The 23356-nt window shown below is 45.5% G+C and overlaps 1 protein-coding gene across 1 annotated transcript in view; it reads left to right on the forward strand.

Annotated features, from left to right (window-relative positions):
• LACTB (lactamase beta) overlaps positions 1-23356 on the forward strand; it is a 228475-nt gene that overhangs the window by 63352 nt on the left and 141767 nt on the right. The window contains exons 3-5 of the mRNA XM_085643670.1: positions 3482-3672; positions 14058-14129; positions 14369-14672. Of these exons, the coding sequence (XP_085499796.1) occupies positions 3482-3672; positions 14058-14129; positions 14369-14672 (567 nt within the window). The remainder of the gene's footprint in view (positions 1-3481; positions 3673-14057; positions 14130-14368; positions 14673-23356) is intronic.

Genomic DNA, 23356 nt, shown 5'->3' on the forward strand with positions numbered 1-23356 from the left:
TGGACCTGCCTGCTGTTGTTGTAACCTAAGTGCCCTCATGAAATTAATAACTTACGCCCTACATGAATGGCTTCAGCCTCCAGTGTAAAGACCATGCCCTCCAACCTAAACATTACATTTGTTAAGGTCTTGTGTGAAAATACTTCAAGACTCTGGTGCCACTTGGGATTTCTGGCACAGGAGAAGGCCTGTTCTGAGAAGGAAGATGGCCCTATGGCTGTGGAGGACTAGTTTGGGGTTTGTCACCCTTAAATCTAGTGGCAAGTTCTGTCAGCTGAAGCATTTGGGCAGAAGGAGCCTAGTGAAGAAGGTGGGCAAAGTCTGACAAGGAGCCAGCAGAGCGGAGTTATAAAAAGAGTTCACGTGTACCAGTGTTTAGTCCTGAGCCTTTGGACAGTGCTAATGAAAATATGCTATACGGAATACACTGTAGAGAGAGTTTGAAGAGGTAGGTAATCTTCTGTACAGTAAGCAAACCTGTGAAATGACCCATGGAGCTTCAGGCAGTAATACATTCAAAGGTGACAACTGGTGAGTGTGAACTATGACTTATCAATTACGTTGACCGTGGCAAATGCCAGTCCATGAATTTGGAGAGTCCTGTGTGCAGTTTGCATATTTTGTAGCCCATCGCGGAGTGACCAGAGGAGATAAAGCGGCTCCTGCTAGTGCTGTGGCCAAGTCGATGGACAAACGTCTTGTGACAATGCGCAGCTCCTGGTAAAGGGTGCAGTTTTTGGAAGCCTAACCTCACAACTTACACATGACAGAGCATCACCATTGTCTTGGATTCCAGACTTGGGTATGGGGGGGCACTGGCTATGTAGATTTGAACATCATGAAAGAGGGTAGTAATCTGATGTTTGATGGGACAGATTTAGAGACATTGAAGCGATCTCCACTGACATTTTAAAACAAAATGAGACTGTTGTTCAATAATATTCTGTGTCCTGAAATCTTGAGAAGTTGAAATTATTGCCTGACCGACATTTTGTCCATTTGCAATTTTAAAATTACATTCAGTTAATTATTCAGCAGGAGTGTTTGGCATTCATGGAGTTAGTATTAGTCTGTGTGCTTCTGTTGAGAAATGTGCCTGGTTTTTCACTTACTGCAAGGTTCATTAAGTTGGGGTTATTCTTGCATATTGACATGCACCCTATCCATTCTTTTAGTAATGCATGCATTGTGTTAGTAGGTTTCTGTGCAAGTTGCCTCCTTTTGTTTGGGAATGGCAGTTTGTTAATGGTTGTGCAATGCTGAATGCTTAGTACTGCAAGACAGGTTGGAAATTTAAATTATCTGTGTAGGTTGGTTTGGGATTACAGTGTGAGCATTTACTTTCAACTCCCTATTGAACTTAGTTTGGGGAAGATGTAGTACCCATCTGCATGTTGTTGTGTAAACACTGGTTGTGCATGCCCAGGTTTCTCAGATGTTTGGATGAGTAGTACCTCGTTGTGGCAGAAACTAGTGAAGTACACATGTGTTAATAGGAACTAGAGAAAGAGCAGTAACTTGTCATTAAAGTTTACATGCGTGGAGTATCCACGGTATGTAAAGTTAGGGAAGTGTAGTGCCCTTTTGTTAAAAGTATCATGGGGAAGCAACTTGTTCTGTGCTAAGTTGAAGAAGAATACCAACTACCCTGTATGGGAAGTTGCATGAGAGAGTACCCTATGCGTGCAATGTGGGAGAAGAAAAGTGTTATGTTGCATGAATTTGCAAGAGGATGTAGCCCTTGGAGTGAAAATGTGGGGAAGTGTTTTGCTCTGTGATGTTGTAGTTGATAGCCATAGGTTTTGCCCGAGTATGGTCTAGGGTCAGTCATCATCCGTTAGAAATGGGAACATTTTAGAAATGTGTGGTAGAGAAGGCAGAATATGCTTCTGATTGTCTTGCGTTTCTTTTTTATTTATTTTGCATGTAATGGAATTTGTCAGTGTTGTGTTTGAATGAATGGTAGTGTTTAATGTAGCTTTGGTGTGTTTTAGGTGAGCACTTCTTAAGCTTCTTACATGATCTGCAGTCAGTGGTTGTCTTGCTGAACTACTCCAGTGTTTGATGTTTGAGTTGTATTGTGTCCATTTTTGAGTATGCATCTACTGGAGGCTGTCACCATTGTGTTTGGAAGACCTCTTGGAGGAGTGGATCTGGTTGCAGGTTAAGTGCTTTATTCTATCGTGCTCTTGGGCATGTTGGTTTGGCCAGGTAGTGTGACTGGATGTTATGCGTGTTGGAGTGCTGAGCTGCACATTTGTGTGTGTGTGTGTTGTCTGGAGTGTGTTATGTGTTGTTTGGAGTGTTTTGTTCGGTGTTGCTTGTAGAATGTATTGAAAGTGTGAGAGTTGATTGTGTCTCTGGGAACTGTGCATTAAAAGTTATGAGGTAAGGTTTTGTGTTGGGAGACTGATCAAATGAGTTTTGAATTAAGCTGATGTTTGGTTAAACTCCCCATTTATTTTTGTGTCTTGAATGTGTAGACTTGGGTATGACGGGAACACTTTTGTCGAAGGAAACCGGTGGGTTCCTGGCTTTGGCTTTCACATGACTCCACATCTGTGATTAGATGTTCATCATTCATAGTTGTTGTACGATGTCAGTGTGTGTATGCAAACGTTGTAAAGCCTCATGTCCTAGGTGGTCTTGAGACTTGCATGACTTGGACCCTTGTGCAGTGGCAGTCACAACATAGTCGTTGTCTAGATTCTTTGTTTGACATGAGGTTTAGGGAGTCTCATGTCTTGCCTTGTCTTTGTGTGTCTGTTTGGGTATTGGAGGGGTTAACAGGTTTTTATTGAATGAATGTGTAAGCTAGACATGTTGGTGATTGAGTAGATTGTGAATTATTGTTTCTGTACTTTCTGCGCAAAGTTGTGTTCATTGTTTTGTTGTTTGTAAAAAAAGTGAGGTGTGTTGGATCCTGTATTGACATTCTCTGCATGAGCTGGTGTCTGGAATGCTGAGAGGGAATGATGTAATAGAATATTAGTGTGTGGTCTGGAGTGTACGGTAGGGCATGGGGCAGTTGGTGGAGGATGGAGCCCTGACAGGTCCTACCTGCTGTCGCTGTAACTGAAGGGCCTAACATGAAATGAAGACCATACCTCCTATCTGAATGGCTTCAGGCTCCTGATGTGTAGATCATGCCCATCCACCTTCAACACCCAGACCACTATACTAGGCAGTGAGCACATTCAGCCACTATTTCTAGTTGTCTGTCGCTGTAACTGAAGGGCCTAACATGAAATGAAGACCATACCTCCTATCTGAATGGCTTCAGGCTCCTGATGTGTTGAACATGCCCATCCAACTTCAACACCCAGACCACTATACTAGGCAGTGAGCACATTCCGCCACTATTTCTAGTTGTCTATCATTTAATAGAGACCTGTTTCTGTATGGCAGATGTTAGAGTTTTCGTACAATTTTATGACCCTGATTTATAAAGCTTTTTTCACTAAAATCACTCTTCCTCCAGGTATGGGATTTGCTGATGTTGAGAATCGTGTGCCATGTAAGCCTGAGACAGTCATGAGAATTGCAAGTATCAGCAAAAGTCTCACTATGACTGCTATTGCCAAACTCTGGGAAGAAGGAAAATTGGACTTGGATGCTCCTGTACAGAAGTATGTCCCAGAATTCCCTGAAAAAGAATTTGGTGGGGAAAAGGTAGGAGTTGAATCTTGCTGTTTCATTATATTCAAACTACAATGCAGGGTGCTGTATTTAGTCTAGAACAGCGGTTCTTGACCTGTTGTCCGGGGACCACTGGGGGGTCTCGACTACTTGGAAAATTAAATGATGTTAATAGATTAATAAAGTGAATATAAATATAGAAGCAAAATATAACACTGAAGATTTTTTTTGTGATAAACCAGTTTTATTGTGTTTTCCGGTTTAAACACCAACGCATTGGTAAAACATTTAAGCACACATACCATAGGGCAACAGGAAGTATACAAGGTCCGAGATCCACATGGGGAAACACATTTGACACACAGTAAATATTACATGGGTTGTGCGAGGCGACAGAGAAGACAGTGCATCATGTTACGCCAACTGCCCAAGCTATTTCCCCATACCTGCCTGTTTGCGGAGACACCCACAGGCTTAGTGGACCACCCGCTCCTGCTGGGTACACCAGTCCACCCCCCTCCTCCATTTGGCCAGGGTGGGGGGGTTTACTAGCCAACCGTGGTGAGGCAATCTTGCACCTGGCCACTAGGAGGGCCGTTCCCAAGAAGGACCTTTCAGCCCTTGTACCCCCTGTTCCCCCCAAGTAAAATGAGTCCGGGTGACATGGGAATCCCCCGGCCCAGAACCCCAGATAGTTCCCCAATCACCCTAGTCTAGTAGGTAGACAGGGCTTCACAGGCTTAGACCATGTGGTTAATCTGCTGGCTCCCTGCTGCATCGGGGTCAGGTGGGGGTGGGGCGAAGACCGGCCCTATGCGGGCGGGGCGATGTAAACAAAGGAGAGATAGTTAGTTTGGATGAGGTGCAGCCTGGCTGATGTAGTTTGTTCCCGTGGGGCCATTAGTGCATCCCTCCAGCCTTCGTCCTCAAAGGGTCCCACCCATTCCTCCCATTGGTTGCTGTGGTGATCGTGTCCCAGGGGAGTTTATAATGAGTGTACGATAGATCCGACAGAGATTTGCCCCTTTACCCAAGTGACCTATCAACAGTTTGGCCTCCAACGGACAAAGCTCTGGCAGGGGTCTGGGGAGAGAGCGTGGGCGGCAAGCACGTGTCTGAGCTGGAGATACCTGTAAAACTGGGAGTGTGCGAGGTGATATGTCTGCTGCAAATCATGAAAGGACCTTATATGAGTCCCTGACCAGACATCCCCCAGCCTTGTGATGCCAATACAGTCCCAGGGTCGAAAGCCGCTAAGGGACGCCGTTTCCCTCAACCAGGTGCCATTCCAGACTGGAGTTTGTTGCGTAAGCTTGGACCCCCACGTACGTGTCGCATGGCCGATCTCCATGCCAAATAAAACACCTGGGTCACCGAAGGCAATGAGCCGGGGATCGGAACTCCATAAAGCAGACTTTTGATCTGGGAGAAATTCAGCCGTGTGAGTTCCACTCTGTACACGGGGTCCAACCTCCCCCCGTTGAACCAGTCCTAGATGATGAGCAGATAGGTAATAATGATAGAGGTTGGACATGCCCAGACCCCTATCGTAAGGTCCCCGCTGGCAATGTGCGAGAGCGATACGTGGTCTGGAGCCCTTCCACAAGAATGATGTCATGACCCTGTCTAGTGCCGAGAACCAAGTTCGGGATAGTTAAAGGGGTAGGTTCTGAAAGGCATACAAGAATCTTGGAAGAATCACCATCTTGTATAGGGCAGTCCAGCCTAAAATGTTGAGGGGGGGGGGGGGGGGAAGCCACCTGGCGAGGTCTGATTGGCTCTCTGGAGCAGTGGTTGGAGATTAAGGGTCCATGTGAGGTCTGGGAGCAGAGTGACCCATATGCTCAGATACTTGAAGCAGAGTCTGCACAGGGGGATTGTCTCCTGCCAATCGAAACAATGCCGGGATGGCAGGAGTGGAACCAATACAGATTTGGGGGGATTCAGACTCCGGCCAGATACTTCTTCAAACCGCCCAAGCAATTGGAGGAAGCGGCGTCCACTCACTGCTGGTTGGGCCAGGTAGAGCAGGACGCCGTCCGCATACAATGCAATACGGTCTTCGTGGCTTGCCCCCCCCGCCCCCCTCCTCCAACCAGTGAAATGAGGGTCTGCGCGTATGAGTGTGGCAAAGGGCTCCATCGCCAGGGCAAAGAGGAGGGGTAACGGGGCATCCCTGCCTGATCCCCTGATTAATGGGGAAAACGTTAGATAAGAGATAAGAATCTCTTAGAAGGTGCTGTAATATTCAATCGGGAACCCGTCAGGGCCGGGTGTTTTGCCAGGCGCTGCACTGGACAGTGCAACGCCGATCTCTTCTGCTGTGAGCGGGCCGTCAAGGACACGGATGTCAGGCGGGTGGGGGGGCAGCTTGGGGAGTGGAAGTCAATCGAGGAAGGCCTGAGTTGCCCTCTCGCCTCTAGCCACAGGTCTGGCGTAAAGGTTTTGGTAGTAAGATGTATAGGTCTGCGCTATCTCCAACAGAGAGCGCCAAGGGTTGCGCTGGGTGTCGAGAACCTCCGGAACGATCCCACCAGCCTGTGCGTGCGAGGCCAGCCAGTAAAGTAATTTCCCGTTTTTGACCCTCCAGCCATAAATTCTGGCCGTTATTGCCTACAAGGGTGTTTAGCTGCCTCCAGGGAATGTAGCCGGATGTCCTCACTGACCAGACTCAGTTGACGGGAGATTTCCCCCTGCGGGCCTGTTCTAAGTTGCTTCTTTAACCGGAGAGCCTCAGCCTCCAATCAAGTGATCAGGGTTGAACGCTCACATTCTTTGCACCTGATGTATTGTTTTACAAAGCCGCGCAACATTGCTTTTCTAGCGGACTATAGTATACCTTCCTCCACCACGGAGCATAAATTAGTCGTAAAGAAGGCTTGGAGTTCAGATCAAAGGCTTGCGAGTGCAATCCTTGTCCTGAAGGTACCAGGCATTTATGCGCCACATAGGCCGCTGACCTCCTACTGGGTGTCCCAGGCGCATCAACAAGGGAGATTGGTCCGAAATACCTTGGCCAGAATCTGGGTCTGAGCCAGCTTCAGGCAGTCGGGGGCCGGCAAGAAAAACCGTTCTCTCCATGAGTGGGTGTGATGAGCTGCAGAGGTGTGCGTGAATTGCCAGCGTCGGGGTGCCAGAACCTCCGGCGTCACAGAACCCCCTAGCAGCGGCCCAGTTGGTGAGACTGCAAACGCCGAGCACGTCCCAGACACCACCAGACCCCTCCTGGATCTTCAGATGCGCAGAAGGAGGAGCCTCAGTAAGGGCGGCAGGCCAGACCAGTTCATGAGCGCATCCGGTGCTCTGCCTGGTTCGACCCCGCGTTCAGGGGCTGAGCTGCAGTGCGATTAGTTGGACCCCTGCGACGGGGTCCCCTCCGGGCATACTTCACGGCCCCAATGGACCACTGGGCCAGTCACAAGGTGGTCTCCACCAGGGGGACCCAGACATAGCTGCACGGGCCCCACCCGAGGCATGGGCGGACCCGATGTCGTTCCCTCCCTCGCCTCCGTGTGACCGGGGGCCTTCAGTCACACACAGTCTCTCTGCTCCATGATGTCGGGCACAAGGCTCTGGGTGCAGCGCTGCCTGCCACTGCTCTCTACCCGCGCCAGGTAAGCTGATGATCTTCTTCTGGTCCGGATTATTTGCAGATTGTGGGGATAGGGCCCGGCGAGATGTTAAGGAGTGTCCGCCATGTTCTATGGGTGGGCACAGGACTATGCCGAGTACCGGACTTACCAGACTTTAAACAATGGGACCTTATTGGGTCACTGCACTTGAGGACGTATGTGATGCTAACGGAATAGTGCCATTTGCACACTTATGGGCTTACTATGAAATGTCCAACACGTAGATCTTTAAATTCCTGCAATTAAGGCACGCTGTGCAGGCAGGGATTCTCAAATACAAAGAAACTAAGAAGACTTCCCACTAGAGAGACGACTGCTGGGCGGACATTTGACTAAAAAAGCCCTTTCTCTCACATATACTACACTGATGAGAAACACACAGGGAGAGCTCACACAGTGTCAAGGGGACATGGGGCGCTGGAGGATATCAACTTGGGGGACACAGTACAATTTCCGGGGGAACCAGTCATTAGAGCCAGCTTCCGTCTCGTACAACGAAAAATCCTACATAGAACTTACTACACCCATGTCCTGCTACACAAGATAGGTAGGACCCAAGATGACCAATGCCTCCTACAATGCGGACAGCGAGGTTCCTTTTCTCATACACTATGGGACTGCCAACACCCTTGCAGAGGCTATGGGGGCCTTGGCATTGACTGCACTGAGAGCGCTGCTGGGTATATGGTCAGACTCAGAGGCTACGTCCTACAATAAACTGTTGATCAACTTGGGCTACATGGAATGGAGCAGTACAGGGTGGGAGAAAAACTGGCCTTTGAGAGAAAAGGATGTACCTGCAAATATGACAAAAGTATGGGGAAGATGGTAGACTGCGACCGAGACACCTGACCAGGGGAAGTGGTATGTCGAGAGCTGGCTGATCAGGGCACAGTGGGAAATCCCTCCGAACAAAAAAAGAGAGAGAGAAAAAAAGAGTGGGGGCACTCTATCGAACTCCAGAGGGTTATTTTCACACCTATATGAGAATATCTATTGTACATGACGTAGGGGGGAGGGGAGGGTAGAGAAAGAACAGGACGGGTCATTGTTGCTCCATGGCAGTTTATCGAACACACAACGCATTTCATTTCTACGATATGATCACTCACTACACAATACCGTTAGTTCTCTAAATGACACTGAGCGGGATTAGTCACTAGCTTCTACCTGTGAATGCACTGGTTTCTTGAACTCTAAATGTAACTGTCTTGAACCATCATTAGCCCCATCATCCAGATAAAGTCATGATGTGAAAGTCAGTGACCATGTGAGAGAGCGTCAAACTCGAGATGAGTGCGATATATAAATCTGTGCTAAATTCATGACAATTTGCTTACACAGGCCTCCGCAGCAGTCCTTTACACTCCATGCTGAAGGGAAAAATGATTTCTACTATGCAGTATTCATCTGCATGTGGCATTGGAGCGCGTTGAAAGTAGTATATTCTGCAAGCACTGCGTGATGCAGTTTTCTTTTATGTTTTTGAGGCAGATAAAACACTACAGAAATGTTAGTAAAATAAAAACTGAAAACGGTAAACTAAAACAAAATACACATATTGTGGCAAGGAGATGTTGCCTCTAACTAGTCTGGTAGAAGATATGAATGACTTTGATGAAGAATCAATGAAGTGGGTACTTGACTAACCAATGACACCAGGGTGAGCGCCACCGTTACCCGAAGCAGTTAATACCTACCGTACATTTGAAACTAGTGTCTCCAAAGATAAGTCCTTTGTTCTGAACTCTAGAAAGTCTGAGCCACACGCGTGACCTGCTTGTGATACCCAGCTGTGACTTTTTACACATCATGGAACACTGACCAGTGTTTTTTTGAATATCTAAAAGGGGGTTCAGGAACGTAAATTTGTAGGATTGCCACTAAATGTTAGATGAGTTTGAGAGACCTTGTTTTAATTCTTTGACATCATGTGAAGCAAGACCAAGTAAACGCAGAGCATCATTTGATAAGGCATAAAAATGCTCGCTTGGAATTGATTTCTGCAATTGTTTTAATCTTTAGAAAAGTGCCCAGTTGCTTTGTGATTTCTGTACAAGTTCACTAGTTATATTTATGCTTCATTACATCATGTGACCGAAAGGGCTTGTGTTTTTTTTCCTTCAAAGTATTTTATATTGTAGTGTTCATTTGATTGCTGCTGAAAGGCTCAACTAGTTATGGAAGGTTTGGATTGATAACCATTGTGTCACTAACCTAGAAAATGCTTTACTATTAGACCTATCTACCAGCATGCTATAAATACAGGTTGATTAATATGTTTTAAGACAAAAATTAACAATTTGATCAGCGTTTTGTTCTGCCTTGTTGCCTTGTGTGGAGGCAACGTGAGAAAAGACAATCATTCACAGAATTTGTGCCCAAACCCACCAGTACTGATTCTAGTTTAGAACATGTTTTTCAGTCCTCATCTGTTCTGATCTGGAGGTGTTAACATGAACTTTTTACATAAACATATCACCCATTACACACACCTAATCATTCAGCGAAGTGAACAGTATGGTCGCTTCTCCCAATGATCTTGTTGTATATATTCAGTCATTTAGAGCTGATAACAGTCAGTGATTATGTATGGAGTGTGGTACTGTGGGGTGCGTCTCTTCTAGACATGGAGTAGTTGCAGTGAAGTACTGCTAACTAAGTATCCAGCAACTCTGGTACAAATGTACAAAGCTAGTCTTTGTTTAATACTTACCCTTTAGTCCCTTGTATAATGCAGTGGGAGGTGGCGCTTTGATGCACTCCTTACACTGGCTCTCTTCCCATGAGAGACTGGGCACAGGGGTAACTGGCGGAGGGCACCGTATTTATGTTCCTCACATTCCTTCCCTGCAACTCTCATTTCCTTTGCAATGTGACTCGATCCTAGGCACAATTTGTAATTGTGCCTCCTCAGTGACTATGGTTACTCACTGGGTTTGCTCTGATTTAGCTCTGTTTGTTGTTCTGCTGTGTACTACGGAAGTGGTTCCTAAACTCTTTTTAGAACCATGAACCACGTTTTAGAGCGACAAACTTTCATGACCCACCTACCTTTGATATGGGGAGGGGTGCTTTTTTAATGTAACTGAATCGTCGTGTGGTAGCGCCTTATCATACAACACATTTTTAGTTGAAATGGCCACTAACTTTGCACAGGCATACAGGTTTCTGCGAATATGTCTCATTTGTGCATCACTTAGTAAAGTGTCTTGATTTTTTTTGATTCTATTAAATTCTTCATTTCCAGTTCACTTCAGAATTACAAAAAATGTGCTTCATTTTTGCTTTCCTAACTGCTGAATGCATAAAGTTTATTTACAGGTATTTACATTTTGCTTTGTGTTGCAAAAAAACAGCATCCCTTAGGCTTTCCTTTCGCATTACCTGTACTCCAGCAAGATTGTCACATAATTCACTTTAAAAACTCCTCTCACTTTGTAGTCCAAGAAAAAAATGTAAACACTAATCCCGCATCAGTTTATCAGAAGACCTAGCCTGCCCTTTGACCTGTCTTAAAGCAAATGTAACATGCTAAACACAGATTTAATAGGCAACTTTATTTATTGCTCAGACTTTCCCCACCTACCAAAAATCGTGACCCACCACTATAGGACTTTGTTTCCCATCATCATAAGCAAAGTCCACACTTACTTCAAAATGAGCATTTCTATGAAGGAATGTCCATCTGTGAGCTTTCTCACCCAACCTCCACTGAGCCAGCAGCTTCTCATTTTTTTACAGGATGCCTCCTTCTTACAAGGCCATGCTTTATTTATTGTAATTCAGGAGTCATAACAGTTACCCCGCACAGTCTAATGACAACTGCCCGCATGCCTGAATGTGGTTCTGCTAGCACCTAGAAGAATACTTAGAACAGAACAAAATACTGGTGGGAAGGGGGAATGGGAGTGAGGGAGAAAAAGAGCCAGCCAGGACTTCTCAGTCGCTATAAGGAGAGGTCTCTCGAAGGCCAAGTTTTCAAAAAGAGGTTTATGCAGGTTGGCATTTTCAGCATGTAGAACGTGCACTGTAATGTAGGTGAAGCACAGATATATAGTAGCACCATTGACAAGCATATGTACACAAGTAGTCAATCTGAAATAACAATAGCATTTGTTTATCGACTTCAAGGTTTCAGGCTGCTGCAAACCTGAGCCAGCACAGGAGAGGAAGCCATTGCAGTCCTTTTTAAGAGCCCAGGTTAGAAGGTACCCTGAAAGTAAAGTAGGAAAGGGCGCAAACACAAGCCAATCAGTAAAGCTAAAATAAAATCCCTAATCCTGGTCAAAATACCAGTTAAAGGGAACTGTCAAAGTTAAAAAAAAAAAAAAAGAGCTGAGGGACAAAGCAACATTAAGTGAACTGATTTGGTGAGAAGTAACGCTAATGCAATGCAGAAAGTTGCCAGGCATTTTTTCAAGGAAAGTTCAATTATAAAAAGAAACACTGCTGCCACAGTGCTCCACAAGCCCCACTCCATCCGCCATAGGCTGGACCTCCACAAACTAGCAGAAATGCATGTCGCAGTTCTCCTGTACCTCATCCTAGGAGTGGACTTGAGACTAACTCTATCCACTCTATATAACTCCTAGTATTCCCGGTTTAATGTATATTTAGTAATAAATCACTCAGTTGAAAAAACACTATAGAATTAGACAAAAATCTAGACAATATTTTTTCAACAGAATTGTGGTGCACTACACCTGGCACTCTTGAGTCCTTGGACGCCTGTCCTCTTGGATGTAGGTGGAAGTAGAAAATTTGGCATGCTCTGCCTGGATTGGCCTACTTTCATGTACAGAGTCTCGCTAAAATGTGAAATAGCTCCCACAGTTCAGCTTCACAGTTAGAGGTATGTTTTTTTCTCCAACATAATTTTCCTTTATGAACTGATAGGTATGGTTGTCCATCTCTCATTTTACCATCATCCTGGTGCTATTGCTGCCCGATGTTTAATGCTGTGTTGGGTCCCAAGGCCTAGGGATTCACACAGCAGGTTATCAGACCTGCTATTACATTGGATGAAGTTTTTCTTTTTTTGTTGTAATATTTTATTGGCCATAAAAGTCCTACAGATGAGGAACAGTTACCACATTTAGCAATAGCTGAAATTAAGGTGAGGATTCAGTTGTTTATATCAAGTCAAATATCTAAATCCCTGTAGTCGAGAATCGGTAAATATTATGTATTATTGAGGCACCAGGGGTGTAGGGATAAGCAGATATTTCAGGAAAGAAGACACATATCCTAGCTAGTTTTATTAGGTCAAAGATCCAGTCTTCAACTAAATAGTTTGAACAAGACTTCTCGAGATTTAGGATATTTTTTGAAAAAACTAAGACTTATAAAGCTTTAGTTAGTCAATTTGCTCTACACTATTACAAATATGGGACTTTTCCTCATAATTCAACCAAACCAGTAGAGGTATTGGCTTGGTAACACCTAACATCCAAGTTTTGGGGAAAAAACGGCGATTAAGGAATGCATCAATACTCCAGTGACACAGAACTGTTTCTTAAAAGTGTCTACACCTATCCACTGAACACTCATCTGGATCTAATTCAGACGTGATGGGGAGCTGTATATTTGAAACTCAATCCTGCCAAAACACCAATTGGGAATCAACAGGCCAGGAATTGCTCTAGTTTATGAACCATGACCGCTGCTCCCTTTTATTCAACATGGGTGTTAATTCTGTAGGGTTTGACATATGCCCTCAATACCTTTAAAGAACCTTTGAGACAAAATCCTAAACTACTTGGCATCTCTTTTCTTTCCTACATCCACTAGTAGAGAATTGGCTAAACCCCCGCCCTTTCTAGGTAGGCATCCTACAGTCACTTGTACCATTCGCCAGATATCTGGGATTCTTAATAATTGATTAATGCTTAAACTAGAGCCAATAGTTTGCTGATCTATTGAAAACAAAATATCCTACAAGCTCATCTTAGGAAAAATCGAGACCGGACAAAAACAGTTACAAACTATGGTACTTTCACCTCGATGGAGGGAATGCAATTTAGGAAACCTTCCAAAATCATAATCACTCCTCTAAAGGCTAACCTGTACACAGCCACATCAAAATAAAATTAAATGAAAAGAATTTATAAAGCGCACTCTATGCTGAGGTGTCAAAGCGCTGTTGGAAGGCACTTTGAAGCAGTCAAAAATCGCCCAATGAGGCGTCATTATACCTATGCTAAAAGATCTCCGCTAGCTACCGTAAAAGACCTGGGTGAACCATAAAGCACTACACTACAAAAGAATGACAAGTGTTATACCATGCCTCTTACTGGAAAGTCCCAAACCAAAGGGATCCAAGATATTAGACTAGTCCTTCTCAGATTTGCCTACTAGACCAAGGACATACCTCCCCGGCCACCTATCCTATTCCCCGCGACTTTCTTATCTAATTCATAGTGAACACCATGGTCTAGTTCTGTTCTACTGTAATATTGCTGCACCTTTCGCTTTATGTCGTTGTAATACTGTTTTAATGCATGTTGTTCTTTTCTTTGTGAAGCTCTTCACTGCCCTTGTGGTTAGGTCTTCATTATATAACAACATTACACAAATAAAAAAAAAAATACATAATTAAATCTTGAGGGCTGAAGATACCATCCAAGCGGGTAAACAAACTATGTGACGTGGGCCATCACCGAGTCCACAGAAAGAGCGCACGTATTCCTAAGTAAGGTTTGTAGAAACCCATGAGTTGTGTAAGTGGTTGATTTCTTTGTCGGGAACACTATTTCATTTGGTGATTGTGTTTGGTTTTGGCAGGTCACCATTACCACCAGACTCTTGGTCTCCCATTTGAGCGGGATTCGTCATTATGAAAAGGATGTAACAAAGGTATGCAAGAATAAGTATTTTTAATATGGGAAGCAATAGAAGCCTGCTTACTGTCATAACAGCTGACTCCCATGGTATTTTGTGATGATTGTTTAATTCTGTTTATATTTTAAAATCCTAAAGAGTTAAGTATTTTAGACACTACATAAAATAAACAGACGTCTTAATACTGCAATTTTCTTTGTAGTTTGTGACCTGATATTAAATATATCTAATGCAAACTTTAAAACTGTAACAAGGCACGAGAGAAAATTTCCAAGAAAGGATTGAAATCAGCCAAAGATGCCACCAGTTTGAAGACCCTAGAAGCTGTAAAAGGCAGCGATGGAAAACAAGCCTGTGACAAAGCAAATCACACCAGTGAAAAGGCCACCGCTGTCGAAGCCAAGGGAGAACTGGGAAGGGACAGTAAAGGACAGAGCTCTTCCCGTGCTAAAAAAGAAAAGGAATTTGATGCAGAAGAGTATTACTTGAAAGAAAAATTTGAAAGTGTGATCGAGTCTTTGAAGCTGTTTAAGAATGATCCTTTGGTCTTTAAACCAGGTAAGCTCCTGAAGCTCTTCAAACATTATAGTTGTTCATAGTTTAAAACAGGGAAGATCGCGGGTGAAATAACAGCTTTCTCACAACTATAAATGGTATGAGATCATGACCTCTGGAGACCTTGAATGCTCAGTAAAGTCACCTTTTTTTCCTTGAAGAGTTAGGTGCTTCATTTATTCAATAGATTTGCTAAACATTGCCCATATTAAATATAACAATCCAAATTACATATGCCCGCAAAGATTATTCTATCTTTAGTATGAAAACAAATGTAACTACTGTTTAGGAGTTTCTGGGAACAAATCTTTTATACTCTGTTATCTCATTGCAGGTTTGTAATTGGTGAAGGGAAGAAGGAAATGGACACATATTTAAATTTGTTATTATTCAGGGAAAATGTTACAACTGTACAAAATCTTTAATTTATATTGTTCTAATTAATCCAGTGGACTAGTTAATTAACGTGTCCAATTTCCACCTCTTAACGCTATTGATTGCAATCTTTGCCTAGCCAGATACTACATTATAATAATGAGACAACTCTATCTTATCTGTTTGCATATCCGCAAATCTATACCAACACGTCTAAAGCAAAACAGTAATCCAAAATATTTACTTTACTGGGATTTTAGGCTAGGTTTCCAAATATTGCCATAGAGCTTCCTTGAATTTGACTCTAATAATGTTTTCGAAGCGGGCTCAGCAGGCTCACCCTTATTGTGGGATCAAGACTAAATTCCCGCTGAAAATCTTCATATTCTCCAAATCCACACTGTGAGAAAGGTTGCAAGAGCTGCTAGATTCAGCTATGCCACCCCTACCTCGGAAACACTAAAGTATACAAAAAAACATAGATAGCTGGAATTGTTGAATGAATCACATCTCAACCTATCGTTATTTTGCACACCATGTATCCGGACCCTGTTCAGAGGGCCACGGGATAAGCGGGAGCTACTGGGCCCAACTGTAGGGGTTAAGTCTTTTTACTTCCTATTTCTCTGGGCCTGATCTACTATGGATCCCTAGCCACTGGGCCTGAACTGGATATATTGTGACTTACCCCAGATGTTGTTGTCATTGCTACCATCCTAAGTTTCTCTCTCTCTCAGGAGCTATCCTTTCCCTCTCCACTTCTCTTTTCTTTTCCTCCTGTTTCTCCTGCCACTCTTTCCGTATCTCCTACTTTTCTCTCTGTTTCTGTTCCCTCTCTCATAGTTTCTCTTCCCGGGTCCATTCCTCCTGTCATTCTTGCCTCCTCTCATCTTGCTCCCGCTAGTCTGAGCTTCTCCCTCTTGAACTCTCTGGCCTTCTCCTCTTATTCAGCCTTTGCTTTCTGTAGAGTCAACTGTAAGGTTGGGGTCTCTGCCAGACTCAACCCACCCAAGGAATACATGCCTCGAATTTCTGACATTGGTACCCTAGAAATTCAAGGAGGTGTATACGCCAGAGGTGTTCTTAAAACTAAAGGTGGTGAGTGTCTAGGCAAACCTCTGGAATTGCATTAGGGGACACACTTTGCGCATGTCTGGAATTGATCTGTCCTGAAGGGGTACTAGAGCCTGAATTCACAGCACTCTTAACGGGTTCCTCACATAATTCCCTCCCCAGAGTCAAATACAGCCTGTTCCCTTTCACCCAGTGTCTCAAACTGATCCCTAATGAAATAAGTAAGGACCTCTCTGTCCCCACTCCTGAGAACCCTCCCTACATTAATCCTTCATCTGATCTGTGGACATCGTGTTGAGGTCTATTCCCAGTCCTGTATTCTCCGTTGTATATGTGTGCTGACTTTGTGTGTAAAAACTGGACTTATTGTACTGCTGGCATAAATTGGGAATGGTCAATGCCACACCTGTATCCGAGTGTTAGGTGCCCCAACGCTTGCTGCCAATTGCCAGTACCCCGATAAGAGAGCCAGGCGGCTAGCACGATCTGCTGGGCCCAACCATTGGGGTTGAGCCCTTTTACTTCTAATGTTCCGGGCCCCAACCTACACTGGATCCGAAGCAACTATGTCAAGCACCTCTTCAGCACCTGACTCTTAGTTGTAGAGTCGAGTATTCCAAAGCTTCTCAGGGAAGAGGTAGATACAGGGGTGAACACCAGGGTCACACTCAAAATACGTTCTAAAACAGCAATAAATGATTGTCCAGTCAAATAATTTTTTTAATGAAAAGAGCAGTATTTATGTACAAACACAAAGGGGGCATACACAAACAATATACACAGCCCCTTAGGTCAGGGCTCTAGTGTTTAATGGCATTCCCCTGATTCCAACTTCCCTCTCACTAGTGGAAGTGGTTATTCCCCATTCACTGTAGGTGACATTTATGTTAGTGTCCGCTAGCAGTCTGAGTGTCAGGAGTCCTACTCCAACTCTTTAGAAAAGTCAAAAGTGTAGAAGCACTATCTGGCAGACAAGTTCTCCCTGAGCCATCTGGCCTGTAGTTCAGTCTTACCTGCACCAGCAAGGATTGTCCAACCACTGTCTCAAAGAGCGTCTCTCTCACGGGTGCGGCTGCTTCCTCGGGTGAGTATCACACACGCGGCTCTGCAGAGCCTTGGCTGTGTGTTCTCAGTGCTCGTCCAATGCGGCAATAAGTCTCTTTTAGTCTTTCTCTCTAGGGTGGTGGAGTGGGGGCCTCTCCTCACGATGATGGCATCCACTGGACTGCACTCTTTTTCTTCCTCCAGTGGTCTCCTCTGGCATGTGGAGTCACCACACCTGCTCTTCACTCGGGCGATGGCCCGATCGACACAGCAGCAAGTTCCTCTTCGCCGTGGCCCCTTTTGGCATCCGAGTTCGCCCACTGATACTGCTCATCGTTGACCGCCCGATCGGCACAGCAATCTTCACAGAGTGCCCTCTGGCATAAAGGGTCATCGACTTACACCTGCAACGGCCCGATAGGTGCAGCAGAGCACACAGCTCACTTCACAGTGGCCCTCCTCTCACATACAAGGAGGTCGCTGATGTAAGCCTGCACACAGGGAACAAGCCGATAGGTGTAGCAACCGTCTCCTCACTCTTCGTTACAGGGATCTACTCTCCCAGATCCCCTATGGGACCTCGCTCCCTCTAGCTCTTCTCTTCCCCATAGGGCTCACTGCTCTTGGCAAGCAGGCACACACTGTTGCTCCAGTGGCAGATGGTCTTCGATGTGCCTCTATGATGTCCCCTTACCCAGTTGGGAGACTGGCAGGCTTTAGCCTTCAGCCCTGGTGACTGGCAGAAGTCTTACAGAACTTCACCTCCTCATACAGCCCGTCTTGTTGCTTGACAGCTGACTGATTTTGGGGGCCTCGAGTTCAACTACTTATAGTCCATTTCCAGACTCCAAATGTGCATTAGGGCTTGAGTCCTTTGACCTTATGGTGTCCCCGAGGCATGGGACGCCAACAACCAGACGGGAACGCTACAACTTTATCATGATGGGAGACTTGTTTGCAGCGAAGAAACTGAAAACATTTGCAAATGGTACAGACACATAGAACGTACCAGCAAGGTATTCCTGGCATATGGCAGCCTCATAGATGCAATTTAATAAAATGTGGGATCCTGCAACATGCACAGAAACCCAGACACATTGTACTCTATAGGCGAAAATGACTATAGAAAACATCAAGAAAGCAATCACACAAATATACAATGAACTTCCTAATAACACGCATGGAAATATTGCCAGTTCGAGAGATATAAGAATGCGCCATCTGGGTCAATAATTCAGCAACAGAGACTGGCATATCGCACTAGAGTACTCACTGAATGTTTCAAGAAAGGCCTTCTTCAAATTACGACTTTATTTAATGCTCATGGCATACTGCACCCTTAATGGATTAGGACCAATTTATCCAACAGTTAGCACTCATTGTCCTAGATGTGCCAGACAGGTGGCTGATTTCTATCACAGGTCATGCCTTGACCATGTCACAGACTAGATACTGAGACACAATTACCAACAAACTGAATTGCAGGACTATAGACTTTGCAGACATGCCTCTTATGTTTATTTGTTCGTCCAAAGAAGCGTGTCAACAAATTCTTTGACCTATCTTTATATAAGCGAAAAGGGAAATTGCTAAGTCATGAAAGTCCCCAATAGGTCCCAATGTGGTGAAATGGGCCAAGTTATTAACCTACTAGGTGAAGATGGAATTAGAAATCATGAACATATGAATTCATAATGGTAAGGGCAAAAGTGAACACACTCGGGGGTGGAAGAAGGTACTAATATCATTTCGGCAGTGGGCTGACATTAACAATACTGAAGAACATTAAGGAACGTTGGATAGGGCGTCTTGTAAGTTCTCTTAAGCTGAAGCATTGCCACAAGACTGAGAATTCTAAAAACATGAGAGGAAGATTGGGCTGCTCTGCCATTTGAACTAGGAAGAGGGCTACAGTACGTTGTAGCACAGTATTTTTGAATAGGTTGGTCCCGCCCACACTTGAGTCTTGTGATGTCAGGACCGCACAGTAACAATCAGTGGTTACCTTTGTATTGGAATGGTAAGGGCACCATGTTGGCTTCTATGATGTCCTTAGTGTTGTTGTATATTTGGATACTTAGATATTTGAATGAATTTGGTTCCTACCTTAACCATGGGAGTGTTTGGATCCCCAGTATCTGACAATCTAATGGGAAACCCACATTGATAAGCCCAGTTGGTTTTATTGCCAGATACAGGATGAAACTCATCCAATATTGTAATTGCATGATTGAGACCTTGTGCTGCATCCCCGTGATAGATCAAAACATTATCAGATAATAATGCTATAATATGATCCATCCCGACTATGATGATACCTGGCTGACTGTTCTCGCTACAAAACCGAGTTTCCAGAGGCTCCATTATCAGATCTAACAGGAGATACACAAGACAACCCTGTGTCTTACCTCTTTGGATCTTGATGGGGTCTGGTATGGTGTTACCTGTTTTCAGTCTGGTGAGTGGGTCAGTGTATAATAACTTGACCCATTTAATTATATTGCCATTTTCTTTAGGACTGCAGTCAAGTTTCCCAAGTGGACCTTATAGAAAGACCCACTGAAATCACTACCGGTTTTGTGCTCCCACTGTGATGAAGCCTATGATGTGTAGAAATCATCTGATGATGGGCAGTGTACTTCAACTTGGCATAATCTGCTCTGGTCTGGGTGGACCAGTCCTGGTAACACTCTTACGAGGCCTGTGGCTATAATTGTCTTAAGGATGTTGAAATCAATGTTAACTTCAGTAACAGCCTGTATGCTCCTGCATCACCGGAATCCATCCTAGGCTTCTGGAGAGGTATTAGTAATGCTTTACTCATTGTCCCCAGTAATTCCCCTGTTGCGCATGCCTTATCATAGAGCATCAACAGTTTTGGGCCAGTTTACTAATACATGTGTTATAAAACTCGTTGGCTGCCCATCTGTTCCAGTGCCCTTGCCAGCCGTTTATTGGAAAACTGCAGCCATCACTTTCTGTAGTTAGTTCGGGCCATTAATGTCCTCTTGTTATAAAGTGGTAGGCAGGTAAGTGGGATGTTATTCAAATACTCACTTATTGCCATTTGCTTGGGTGTCTCAGTGTCTGAGTATAGTTCAGTGTAATAGTCATAGAAAACTCATTCAATTTATGGTGAGCGAACTAAATCTCCCACGTCTGGTAGAATCTGCGTGCTATGTGAAAGGCAAGCCCTTCTGTCCTGCCTAATAATCCAGGCTAAAATCTTGCCTGCCTTGCCTTGCCTCTGTTATTCTGTTGTTGTGTCTCCTGGCCATATGAGCTTCATAATCATGACATTTAAATTGTTCCATTAACTGTGCATGGTGTTCTTTCTTGTGCGTGAGATCTTTTACTGGCCTCGGATAATGAGACGGACGGATCCATTACTCCCAGTCGGCTTTCAACAGCTATAAGGTGCAAAAGATCTTTCTGACCTGTATGTCCTCCTAATAAGGATCCCCTCAACAATACCTTAATGGTCTCCCACTTGCAACTTAAGCCGTACCTTCATTTTTTGGAAATACATGTTCGAGGCATATGAGCTGCAGATTGTACACTTTTGCATAGATCGCCATCTGGTGTTGGGCCCGGATGTTTGCAGTTTGTTTTTGTTCTTGGACAGTCTTTGGAAGTCACGAGTTCGGTGACTCCTCCTTCGGTCCGTACTGCGCATGGGCTTCGGCTCCATCCTCAGATTGTTTTTTTCCGCCATCGGGCTCGGATGTGATACTTCGTGCTCCGGCTTCGACCTTTTCCAGTTCCAGCCTCGACGGAAAATCCTCGTCCATCGAGATTCTTCATCAATCATCTTCTTCATCTCTCTTAGAGGCACTTTCTTGATTCCACACATCGGCACCGGCCTTCGGGCCCTCCTCGACTCCGGTCCCGGCCGATGGAAAGGACTCCGTTCAAAAAGTGCCCAAAATGTGGGTCTAAATTTCCCCACACCGACCTCCATCAGGTGTGTAACCTTTGCCTCTCTCCCGAACACGAGGCCCGAGACTGCCCCGCCTGCAAGTCTTTTAGATCGAAAAAGACCATCCGGGATCGAAGAGCTCGACGCACCATGGCGCACTCATCGACCTCGGCTCCACCGGACATCTTCGGAGACGACACCAGAGCTTCGGGGCAACAACACACCGAGCAGGAGGAAGATATCGTTAGCGCTTCCGAGGCCGACGACTCCGACCTGGAGGACATCACACCGGCGCAGAGGGTCGTGAGTACTCTACCCCCTCCCACCCCTGCGCCCATATCCAAAGAGACTCCGGTTACACCTTCGCCTCCGGGCCTAGGGAAAACCAAACATGCAGCTTCTATCACCCCACCTTCGGGCCCGGTGTCGAAGCATCACAAGTCTCACGGCGGCTCGGGCTCGAGCCAGCCTACTCCTGGTGCCGACAAACACCGTTCAGCACCGAAGAAAGTGACACCCAGCTCGGCTCCGAAGCCACCGGTGCCGAAGCCTGGACTCTCGGTGCCGACAAAACACAAGCATAAATCCCTCGGCACCGACGCTTCCGCGTCGAAGCCTACCTCGACACCGAAAAAACCGGAGGTTCCAAAAAAGCATGGCGCAGAGAAACCACCTAAGTCCTCGGCTCCGAAAACATCGGCGCCAGCAGACGATTCGGTGCCAACGGAACTATTTACACCTGATCCTTCTCAAAAAACCTTAACAAAGGATCCAAAGACTGGGCTCTTAATTTTGTCCATCAAGAAGAGACGTCTTGACACACCAGCTCCTCCTCCACCGCCGAAACGGAAGGACTCTGCCACATCTCCTCTCAGAGTGCCCTCCCCACCACCTCCTACACCTCCTCCACCTCCTCTCCCTCCCAGGTCTCCACCACCCATCCCTCATCACTCCCCAACCCCGTCTCCAGAACCGGATTACGGGGATCCAGATTATGATCCAGCGGACGCCCCGATAGACCCCATACCCCCAGGGACCCCAGACCCATGGGAGGATTACCAAAACCCTGATATACCAGATGTGTCTCAGGATGACCTCTACCCCTCCAGGCCATCTCCCCCGGAGGACTCACTAGGGTTTCACCACTTAGTGCAGCGAGCAGCACACTATCATGGGGTAGAACTACATAGCGAACCAGTTGAGGAAGATTTCTTACTGGATACGTTTGATATTCAGGATAAATCTACAGCCATCTTGCCCATGCTTAAGGGTGTTACCAAACATGCAGCAGAGGTGTTCAAGGACCCAGTCAGGGCCAGGGTCTTAAACCCCAGAATAGAAAAAAAGTACAAAGCAGCCCCCACAGATCCTGCATACATTAAAGGACCTGCTCCTTTTTAGATTCCCTAGTTGTGTCCATGGCTAGAAAGCGGTCCAACTCCCAGTCCTCAGGTGAGGCCCCACCGCCAGATAAGGAATCGAAACTCTTAGATGCGTCTGGTAAACGCACTGCCTCGCAAGCCGCAAACATTTGGCGCATTGCGAATACACAGGCGCTGCTTGCGCGTTATGACAGAGCACACTACGATGAGCTAGAGGCTCTTATGCAACACCTCCCAGAGAAACACAAATGTAAATCTCAGGACCTAATACAGGAGGGTAAGCTCATTACTAACACCTCCATTAAATGTGCCCTCGACGCAGCGGACACTGCTTCTAGAGCTATAAATACTAGTGTCCTGCTTCGCCGTCATGCCTGGCTCAGGATCTCAGGGTTTAAGCCAGAAGTCCAGGCATCCAAACTAAATCACCCCTTTGACCAACAACATCTATTTGGGCCAAAGGTGGACGAAGCATTAGAAAAAATGAAAAAGGACACGGACACAGCAAAGTCTATGGGGGCATTACAATCCCAAACCCCTAGACGCTCCTTTCGACGTTCGTCCTTTCGTGGCACAGGCAGAGGTTACTCCACCGATACTGCCTCTACCTCCTACAAGTCCCCTCCTCAAACTACCTTCTCAAAGGGCTACCAAAGAGGTGGATACAGGGGCAACAACAATAAGGGCAGGGGCAAAACCAACACCACCCGTTCTGCCACACCCCCCTCACAATGACTTCCCCTCACTCCCCCCAGACCATCCCACTCCGGTCGGGGGCAGACTACAAAACTTTATTCACACCTGGGAGTCCATAACATCGGACAAATGGGTGACCCAAATTATTCGTCAGGGTACTGTCTCGAACTAACATCTACCCCACCCAATATTTCACC

This window comes from Triturus cristatus, chromosome 3_1 (assembly GCF_964204655.1).
Source record: "Triturus cristatus chromosome 3_1, aTriCri1.1, whole genome shotgun sequence".
In the NCBI taxonomy this organism is placed as follows: Eukaryota; Metazoa; Chordata; class Amphibia; order Caudata; family Salamandridae; genus Triturus; species Triturus cristatus.